Genomic DNA, 11,478 nt, shown 5'->3' with positions numbered 1-11,478 from the left:
TATTTATTTAAAGTCCCTAAAAAATAAAAATACATGATTTTGAAAATTTACAGATTTTATTTGTTAAAATTTTAATTTTAATAGGTTTTTATATTTATTTGATACTAAAAGTCTAAAATAGATTAACGATAGATCAATTTTTTAATTCTGCAAAAGAGAGAATCGTTGAAAAAATTTCAAGAGTAGGTTTGAACGGTTGAGCCATCGATTTAAAAATAATAGACAATTCTTGATTAAGTAATGATTCATTAAAAATCAGATCAATTTTTATAGAAAATCGAGACGGTCAATTTGATCCGATTTTTAAAACACTGATTTTGTGAACTAATTTAATGTGCATTTAACGATAAGTTTTAGACATAAACTTGAGTTACGTGTTAGAAAATACGAATTTGTTGTTAAGAAATTTATGTGTTAAACTGATGAACCAATGGCCTGATGCCATGTGTATTATAAAACCAATCTGTTTGCTTTTCAAATACACATGGTGCAATGCCATTGGTTCATCAGCACAGAAATTTCTTACCAGTAAATTCGTTCTCCATATCAAAGGATAAATTAAACTTTGACCCCCTTTAGTTTGGTATAATTCCATGTTGACCCTCTAATATTTTTGTTTATAAAAATTAATAACATTTTAAAAAATTAAGGTAAAATGATCTTTATATAGAATAAAAATCAATTTTTAACTCTTTTGTCGACAACAAGTTGATGGAAGGGAGGTAAGTGGGCCCGTTAGATAATTATAAGGGAGGTAAATGCAATTATCAAAATATTAAAGGGTAATTATGCCAAATCACGAGTGAAAAGTGAAAGAGTGTTTTATTCTAAATTAGATTAAAGAGGCTTACTTGAACTTATGTCTTGGCTCCAAGAGGTAGTCATCCTTTCCCAAACCAAAGAAACCCATGCATGATTCAAGATGGAATGGGTCCGATGGGTGGGTGCGTGGGCATAGTCACCCAGTTAGAAGCTTTTATCGCATATATTGAAAAATGTTTGATTTTGTATTTGACCCTTGAACGCCTCCTTATAAAAATGGGTTTTTTTTTTTTTTAATTTCTATGTTTGTGTGGGATAATATCTTGTCCGAGGAAATGCAACTAAATCTGAAGTTAAAAAGAACAAAAACTTGAGTTTTCTAACCACAGATCGATGGCCAAGGTGGGAAGAAAATTAGAGGTAGAGATGGAAAAATACTAAATTAGTTGCACTAATATCTAGGAAATATGGGTTTCATAGAGAGCCTCGACAAATATGAGGTTAGAAAAGTCATACATTTTATGGCCCATAAGTGATTGAATTAGTAACAAATCATTTTACATGTTCGAAGCTCATGCACAGATGCAGACCAAGTAATGAGTTTAGTTGATTTGGCCATAATCATCGTACCATTGTCTACGTATGGCTGATTTCTAGAAGTTAGATTGGGCATTGAGGGTGATAAATTTCTTATTAACTGAAAAACCCAGTTCAATTGATTTTGGAATGAATTTCTTATTAAAGAGGAGAGGTGGATACATGTGGTTATATAACTACCCTAATTATAAACATGATCCAGTATAACTCAATACACTTTGATAAAATATACCCTAATTATTCAAAATAAATTATAACATAACTAATACTTTAATACCCTCTCACAATCGCATATTCCGTTGAAGAAAGAACGTGTGATTGATTATATAATATGAATGTCATTATGCCATAATGTGATTGTTGGTTGTAGTCGAAAACATCGATCATTTTTATTTGATATCACCATAGATGTATTGAATCGGATTACCAATTGCGTGTCTTTGATGGAGATGAAGAATTTAATTTTATTGTTACATGAGAGATGAAAAATGATATGCCCGTGTGTGTGTGTGTGTAGAAGATGGGGAGCAACATGCTCTACTCAATTATGTTATAATTTATTTTATTGTAAATCACGATAAAGAAAAATGTATTTCATTACTTTTCAATTAATTAAAATATATTATTATGTTTATTTTTGGTATTTTTGAGCTCATTAGCTTCCATTGATTGTTCGCAAGAATAAAAATTAACATTAATTCCCTAAATTTCTGTTATTTTTATCAATACATATTGTAGGAGATTTTACCATCAATTGAAGAGGTCGGATCTCCAATATAGTCAATTTTCTTCAACTCATGGAATCACGATAATACCTATCAAGAATTTTTTTTATGCTTAAATCAGATTTACAATATCATATATAATTAGTAGAATTCTATATCCTAATTCCCTAAATAGATAACTTATGACACGTTTTATTGATCTTTTGCCTTTGTTTTAGGAATTTCCTTGAATTACCTCTATTTCTATTGATCTTGCAACGATTAAAGATGGCACATTGAATAATATAGTGAGGGATAACATTTAGTTCAATCATCTTCCATCAATATCAAGTCGACTTGAATTATTGGATCAATTTAACGAGGACTCGTAGATAAATTCTGTCAAAATTTGATAACTGACTTCATCGTGGAAGTTTTACATAGAACACAATAATTGAATTAAGAAAAAGAACAACAAAAGTTCTATAATATAAAGGAGGATCAATAAAAAGCTGTCTCATCCATAATTGAGATAGTGAGGTCCATGCGTTGGACCCAAATTATATTCCTACATGTATAGTAGCATAACTTTTGACACATATATGATGGAGTCTTATTGGATAAATCTCTCCATCAAAATTAACTCTCATATAACGATCGTCTCCACGTCTGCAAGCGCAACATGACTCTTTATGGACCACAGACTCACTTTGTATTTTGGCCGGGAAAATTCCATCGAAGTAGACAGCATTATTAATCAAGTGGGACCCACCTCAATATGGTCATACACCTGACTGAGCGTGAACCATTTTGCCCGGTCTGATAAAAAGGCGCCTTTGCTGAGTCAGAACAATTGGGTCCAATTATTATTATTATTATTATTTTTTAATAATTATCTTTTAGAGGAAGTCTAACCTTACGAAGGGCCGTGGAGCTCACCTTGTGAAATTCAAAAATAAGATCCAATGCCATAGACTTGCAGAAGATAAAATTCTATAAATTTAAAAAAAATATATTTTTTATCAAATTTTTTATTTTAAATTTGAGAGTTTGGTGGGAGCTCATCGTCAATTTTCAAAACTTTAGATAAAGTTCAAAAGAAAAATTTTTAAATATATATTTTAATAGAATTTTTCATGAATCTTAGAGGGTTGTGATGTTGGATGGCCAATTTGATAATCTGTTTGAGTTCAACGACTATTAGTAAGAGTTGAATTCTTACTAAATTGTAAGGAAAATGTTTCTCTTATTTTCAATTATAGGTGTATACATGTCAACTTAATATTAGTATAAAGAGCGGCTCATCTTATTCAAGTTATTTAGATATGGGTATAAATTTTTTATTCGATTAAGAATTTGGATAAATTTATTCGTAATTATTTTTATTTAAATATTTTTAGGGTTAGATATGATATGGATCATATCCAACTTGATTATTCGTTTATCTGAATTTAACATAGTAAATTTAGAATAAATATAATAAAAATATTAAGATTTTACATCATATTCACAAAAAGATATATATACTTAAAATTTGTGTACAAGTCGGATATTAGCTTCATCACACACACACACACACACGAACCATCGCCGGCCCTTTTTTTATGGTAAATGTGGACCCAAATAAATCTTCATTAGAAATTGGGAATCTCAAATCTTCTTTAAAATCACGTTTGAATTTGTGTCCACGTCAGCTGTTAACCTTATTGGTTACTTTATTAATTCTTTAACCAGTTCAAACTTCGAAACTGGGTTCTAACTCTTAAATATTACAGTGTCATGCCCCCTGGATGAATACTTAAGATACTCCTTTGTCTTTAAAATAATGAAATGACCACACCTGTCTTTTTTAAAATATTAATTCGAAAAAGACCTTAATACCCTTATTATTTTATCTGCTTCAAATCAAATAAAATATTTTTTTTGAGAAGAGACCATAAAATTTAGGTTATAATATATTATAAGATATCTATCATACAATGTAAAGATTTTAGAAATAAGTGAGAATCACACTATATGATTCAATAGTAGATAGGATATCCTAGCGAAGTACACTCCCAAGAGCAATTAAGCGATGAAGTCATTTGTTCGATTGATAAGTCTAAGATTCTGAATTAGACGATTTTGTCTTGAGGAAGGGTGGAAGACATAGATTCCCTTGTACAAAATTGTAGAAGCATTCCCAACATTGAACACCCTCTAATGTATCATAATCGTATAATTCATTAAAATTAATAGAGTCGTATTATACTAACTTTTTTTTATTTTATACAATGATATTGCCATAGACAACAGGCCTTGGTATCATATCTGGCCTTGTGCCCAGTCCATAATCCATTGGGACTTATCCGACAGATTAGTCCACTGGACATTGATCCGAGTCCGATCCACACAATCCTTTGTTAGGTAAGTTAGGAGGATCGAACACATGATTAGAGGGGCAAGATCCTACTAGTGTCTTACCATCTCACTACACCCATGATGAGTCCTACACGTCACCAATTAGGGATTCAAATTCTAAAATCAGATAACATTTGGATGTAAAATGTGAAAATTGATACAATCAAAGTAGGATACCCAATCAAAATTTTAATCAACCTGATTCTTAAAATATACTCATAGGTGGCACGACGAGATTAAAATTTCAAAAAGCATGATGAAAAGAGAAAGATTAGAGTAAGAATTGAGCAGTAGTTAAAGATGAGGGTATTGAGATCATTTTATATTAATCTATTATAGAAGACCAAGGTCAAGTGATGTCATCAATTTGAAAACGACGAAATATTATTGACAAATGGGGTACGGTTTCTTTCTTTCTTTATAAATTGCGTAGTAAAGCAAAGGCTGAAAGGGCATCGCTCTTTATAGATTATTTTCGTCATAAAAAATAAGAATAAATGAAAAGATGGACCCCACTCTCTCTCCTCTTTCGCTTTCAACCTGGTTACGCGCAGGTGGTTGGCGGATCGAACACCTCTGATTCGTATTAACGCTTTCTCAGCTAACAATACAAGATAAGTCTTTCGTCGTTGTTTCTCTCTCTCAAAACCCTAGAAGACACTCTTTTGTTTCTGATTTCAGTTAAACTCTGTTCTTCAGATCTTCAAGCAGAGTGAGTGACAATATTACTTCCAATCTGATCTTATAGTTCTTTTTTTTGTTTTTATTTCAATTCTTCGTTACTAGATTCAGTTCTTATATTCGTCTTGTTTGTTTTTACTAGTTGATGATCCAGATATTTTGAAATTTGAGCTTCAAATATTTTAGAAGGGCGGAAATTTCTCAGTTTCTAAAGTTTTTTCGGTTGCTCGATTCTCGATTCGGTCTCTTCGAGTTCCACGGATTTCTCTTGCACTATTTCGCGAAACTAGAAGAAATTTGTAGAAGAACCATCGTTGCCTCATTAATGGCGAAAAAGGAATCCAATATATATTAATACAAGTTATTAGTAGATCTCATAAACTCCAGAAGGAAACCGTAAACGAGATCATAGATCTACGTTGGAAGTCAGAACGCTTTAAATCTTCAAAAACAAAAACTTAGAATTTAAAGTTGGAAGATAGAACGACTGGTTTCTCGTGGAACCTATTTTCAAGAACTATCTTTCTGTCTGAGTTGTTGAAAAAAAGAAAAAAATATAAGGGAGAACGATCAGATCTGTTTGGCGAAAGAAGAGATGGGGAATTGTCAAGCAGCAGAAGCATCGACGGTTGTGATTCTACATCCAGGATGCAAGATTCAGCGGATCTACTGGTCTGTAAGCGTTAACGAAGTGATGACTTCATATCCAGGTCACTATGTGGCTCTTATTATCACATCTCCAACGGCCAAATCCGAGAACGGTAAGCCATTAAAGAGGTTGAAGCTTCTTCGACCAGATGATACTCTCCATATTGGTCAGGTTTATCGCCTTATCAGCTTCGAAGGTATAACGAAACATTGAAACAAAGAACTGTTTTTCTTACGTTTTTATTTATTTATTTTTAAATTACGGTTTTATCCCCTGTATTTTTTGTTTGATTTACTTTGTTTTGTTTATTCAGAGGTATTGAAAGAGTTCGCTGCGAAGAAGTGCGTGAAACTTGGGAGATTGCTTAAGGAGACAGGAAAGAATAGTGTTGTAGAGAATAGAAAAGACACAGGTGATTCAAAGCCGTCTTCGGATTTGGAGAAGAGGAAAGTTAGGGATCCGAAGCCGTCTTTGGATTTGAAGATCTCGAACTCGGTTATTAAGGTAAGTTTTTTTTTTTTTTTCAGTAAATTATTGAAACTTAGAAGGTTAGTTTGGTTATTTAGACCTTGTTTTCTGGTAGTCCAAAATTTCCGTGTGAACCGAGAACTTTGAGTTGAAGACTCAGAATAAAACTCAACTTCTCCTGTTCTTTTCTCCCTAGACACACTGCTACATAGGAGACTGGGAGTAGGACAATTTGGTCCTTTTCTTCTATATAAATTTAAAAAAAAAATTCTATATTTAATGGAAAATGCTGAAGTAACATTAATATGCACATCGCTGACATGGATGTATGTACGGAACAATAGATGCTTTTCATCGAGATACGAGTGAAAGTCATCTATGATTATATTTACCTCCACGTCAGCAATGCGAGAATCGATGTACATTTCAAATGTTACTCTAGGACGACACATATTTAAATTTTAAAGGACAGAATTCTGAAGCGACACATCAAATCTCGTCACTGGAAATAATAAGACGTGCATTTCTTTTTTTTTTTTTAAGTATAAGACGTGCATTTCTCGTAAAATGGAGCGGGAATGAGGTCAATTAAATATTGTAGTCCAACGTTTTGACTATTGAGCCTTAGATAAAAGACTTACAGAGCTGCTACTAGCACCCCCCAACTTTTACTTATTACACACTAATTTCTTGAATTATTTCACATCCTAATTAAATATTAATAATTTAATTTATATTATAATCTCAACAATACAAAACATTATAGCATCCGATCAAACAATTTTAGTAGTTTGCAATCGGATTAGATTCCTTTAAAATCCTAAACCCAATAAAAAGAAATGGGAGAGACATCCCAACTTTTGCACATTTTTTTTCTTCTGTATTTTCTAATGGAGTGTACTAGGTAAAAATATGGGGGTCCAATAACAGCTTTGAAGATTTAGGCCCCTAAACGTCTTTATCGGCTTCAGACTTTTGGGCGAGGCGGGTGGTCCCCTTCATCTTCATGCTAACATACACACGTGTCATTCGACTACAAACCATGGTTATTTGATTTGTAGAGGACATATGTGATGGAAGTCCACTTTAGGTAATAGCATTTACCAAGATCACTAGGCATGTGTTTTCAAGGTGAAAAGTTATAATTTAAAGGAAGAAAATGAGTATTTTATCGAGTCACGTCGAGTTACCATTCTTATCCCCTGGCCCCTCTCAGTCTCAACTCTCAAAAGAAGGAACCTGTCGAAACTTCGTACAATGCGGTCTTACCTCATCGCAATACCCAAACGAAAATGTAGAGTCAGGAATCTTAAGTCTGGCTGACGTAGAGGTGCGCACAGAACCATTGATTTTTTCACTCGTATCTCGAAGAAACCCATCTATATGTTCCATGCGCACCTCCACATCAACATATGTCCTTTACAGACTTCAGCATGTTCTATGTCCTTTTTTATTTATTTTTATTTTATATAAGGGGCAACTGCGTTGTTACTGGTCCTCAAGGTGGTCTGGGGTCTTACCAATGAACGGTTGTGATTGATGAGTCGATGGGACGTGTGATGTTATGTTATCTGCAGTGGAGACTTGAGGACCATCTTTGTTCTTAAAGTTAAAAATAGTGATTCTCATGCTTCGGATACTTCAAATTTCGCTTATTACACTTCAATTTTTTAAACTACTTATCACATCCATGGCTTTTAAACTCGGTATCGTGTCTCGTCTCGTTCAGCTTCGATACCGAGTCGTCTCGGACGAGTTTTTCGATACGTTTGAGACGTCTCGTGAGATAACTCGAAAAATTGTACATGAGATGTAAAACTCGGTCAAAAAAATCACTTTGTGAGTTGGTCTCGTTCAGCTCTGATACCGAGTTAACTCGGACGATACGTCTCGATCTCGGACGAGTTTAAAAACCATGATCACATCCCGATTAAAAATTAAAACACTATTCAAACATCAGTAAGATTTATTTCAAATTATAACCATAACTTCACAAAACACTACATTAGTTCAAACAATTTCAATAGTTATTTACAATTATGGTTAGATTTGGATAAAATCCTAAACCCTCAAAATTCAAAAGAAATTTTTTTTTTTTTACTTTTATATATTCCCTTATTTTTTAATTGGGGTGTGACAAGTAAATGTTGGGGTTCCAATAGCAGCTCTCTAAATAAATAAAGAGAATTGTTATTGGCACCCAACTTTTACTTATTACGCTGGTTAAAAATAAGTGAACTGTTGAGAATAAGTAAAAGTCTGGGTACCCATAAAAGTTCTCATGTTTTGTTTTTGTTTTTTCTTTTAAGGATTTTCTGTGAACCTAATCATAATTGTATACAACTACAAATTGTTATAATGTTAAGATTATAATTTGAGCCAAACCCTTGTATTGCCTGAAGAGTGTTTTAATAGGGTGATAAATAATTTAAGCAAGTTTGGTGTTATAAGTAGAAGTTGGGTGTCAATAGCAGCTCTCTAAATAAATTCCAATTTACTACATTTTTAGAGCGTGACGTTGTACCCCACCGTTGAGCCTGTCTTGAATGCTTACAATCCATAATTCAGGGGGTGTGGGAGGAGATATATATATATATATATATCTTCAATAATGAGCTGGACTCTTTGTCTTGTTTTTTTTTAGTAAAGTGATATGTGATGACAAGGTTCCGCACTTTTCATAATTTTATTTTGGTTTTTTCACGTAGGAGGGCCATCGACTAAGCAGTAGCAGCAGCGGCAGTAGGGTGGGAAGGCAGCAACATTATCAAGGTGGTGGTGGGCAATGGAAACCAGCCTTACAGAGCATCGAAGAGGTTGGAAACTGAGCAGAGAGAGACCCCACCCCCACTACTACCACTACTACTACTACTACTTACTCTTCTTTGTCTCCCTACCCCACCAGTGTCTCCTCCTTCCACGAATAAAACAAAAAACCAATCCCGCTTTTCTCCCGCTTTCTTTTTTATCTTTTTCTATCACTTTGTTCTTCTTTTAACTTTTCTGGTCCTCACGTTGTCCTCTACTTTTCTCTTTTTTTCTTATTTAGATATTTAGATTAGATAAATATTAACTGCAAAGCGTTTAGACTTTAGAGGCCCTAAAGAGAGCCAAACATTGTGTGAAATATTTGTCAAAATAGGGGTTAGAAGTTTCGGAATGAACTGATTTTTGGTGAAGATGAACTGATTTTTCAAAATAGAGATCATCCTCACAAAATGTTAGTCTATTCCAAAACCTCTAACCCATACATTGAAAAAATACTTGACACAATATTTGACTCTTTTTAGGGCCTGTGAAAAACCGCCCATATTAAATAGATGTAGGTTCTTGTTGCTAGTGTGAGACTCGATGCTGGTATATATCTGTCCTTCTAGGTAAAGTGCACTGGATTAAACAGTGATTGTGAACGTGTATATGGATCTGCTCTTTTATCAAACTTCGGCATGTAATTAGATATGAATACCCTACACTTTTTTTAAGATAATTATTGAGCCGTAACGGAGTACCTTATGATAAAGATAAACTAAGTAGAAGAATGTAAGTATGCAAATGGAATCAGAGTAGTGTGGTTGAGTCAAACTAAAATTTAAAATTTTTAAGTAATGATTGTATGATTAATGTGTGGAGTTGAATGTATGGGTAGTAGAGAAGCATAATGGTAATAAATTGAGTGTTCTAGAGATGGAGAAAATGAAAGACTAGCTGCAATGGATAATAAATGAGGGATACCGACCAAAAGAAAAAGAGTAGGGATCCAAACATTGTCCTGTTTCTACCAAGTCCAGGTGGCATTCAGTTTTATGCCACATGGCATATTTTGAGATGCACTGACTGTATAGATATGTGTGGTCCATCCCTAGGTAAACCTACCTATCGATGATCAGTGTTTGATAACTTGCATCCACTAGATCTAAGCTCTCAAAAAGAGTTTAAATCCAATGATTAGAAATCATTCAGATTGATCTTTTGTGTGTAGATTCACCAAGGGATGGATCACATGTTAGTGATCACAAAAATGTCACACGGTATAAAATTGGGTGCCACCTGACCTTGGATAGGATCAGAACACCTTCCTGATCCCTAATCAAAGAAAAAAGGATAATAAATGTGAGATGTTTTGCATTCATTTAATGGAAATTGAGTATAATCTCAAGTTGGGAGTTTTTGTATTTTTTGGAAAAAATGGAGGAAGAACCAACAGAATATGGATGGATATATAAATCTTGGCTTGGGATGGAGGAATAAGATGTCTAGTTAATCCCAAATACTTGGGATAAGGCTTTATTGCCGTTTTGAATTTATGCTTATTAACCAAAATTTAAAATTGTAACACAAATTGTATAATTTCTGTTAAGGAACTGAAAATTTCTTTCCAATTTGAGAAAATGAACTTTCACTACTCTTGAAAACAGACTCACAAATATCATATCACTAATATAAATATCAATACATTCATTTTGTAAAAATCAGATCATTTATCTTTTAATTTGTTGGAAATACAAATTTATATAGTTAAATATATATAAAGGTACATGAACCGATAATTAATAGTTTACTTGGGTCACATTACTGGGGATTATAAATGTAAAACTTGCATGATCGGAATGGTGTAAAATAGAACAGTTATGGAGGAAGTTGAGCTTATAAGGCTGGTGGCAATTCTTCAAAGTTTGTCAAATTTGAAACATAGATCCATATTGTATAATTAAAACCATTACGGAAGATAAATGGTCATAGCTTTTAATAGCAGCCCAAAAACTATTGTGCTGAGGGAGGAGACCTACTTTTATCGAGCTTCCCTTCAGATTTAAACAGTGAAGTACACTCTCGGTTCTACTTTTCTGCTTTTAATACTGAATATGTCGTGTAGTAGTGAGTATAAGCTTTTCCAAGAGATTCTCAAGGAAAAGTATCTCAGCAAATTTAGGAGGATTGTGCTTTTAGATACGCACATATGTAGAGGGGCACTAGAGCTGTGATTCTCTGCTCTTGTTTCTCATAGGTCTGTGAAAGTAAAGTATCTTGAGCCACTTAACCATCCAGATATTCTACCTGTCCTGTGTGTGGGTAAGATTCATCTGTTTGGGTCCCATTACCCTTGGATAAAAGGGTGATTTTTAGCCACGTCAAGCATATCAAGGGTAGTTTTGTAAATTGGGGATGCCATTCAATACACACGGTTTCATGTGATTGGTGGATCCCTGTGAGCAAAAA

The 11,478-nt window shown here is 33.5% G+C and overlaps 1 protein-coding gene across 1 annotated transcript; it reads left to right on the top strand.

The window, feature by feature from the left end:
- Positions 1–4,947: 4,947 nt before the first annotated feature.
- Positions 4,948–9,756, top strand: LOC147409343 (uncharacterized). The gene is made up of 4 exons (XM_086427855.1): positions 4,948–5,175; positions 5,287–5,989; positions 6,107–6,297; positions 8,970–9,756. The coding sequence occupies exons 2-4, from the start codon at positions 5,740–5,742 to the stop codon at positions 9,087–9,089; spliced, it is 561 nt and encodes a 186-aa protein (XP_086283981.1). The 5' UTR covers positions 4,948–5,175; positions 5,287–5,739; the 3' UTR covers positions 9,090–9,756.
- The last annotated feature ends 1,722 nt before the right edge of the window (positions 9,757–11,478 follow it).

The sequence above is a fragment of the Akebia trifoliata genome, chromosome 2 (genome assembly GCF_017979445.1).
Source record: "Akebia trifoliata isolate Shusen 1 chromosome 2, ASM1797944v1, whole genome shotgun sequence".
In the NCBI taxonomy this organism is placed as follows: domain Eukaryota; kingdom Viridiplantae; phylum Streptophyta; class Magnoliopsida; order Ranunculales; family Lardizabalaceae; genus Akebia; species Akebia trifoliata.
Note: the sequence above shows the minus strand (reverse complement) of the source record. Positions and strands in the feature narration are given on the sequence as shown.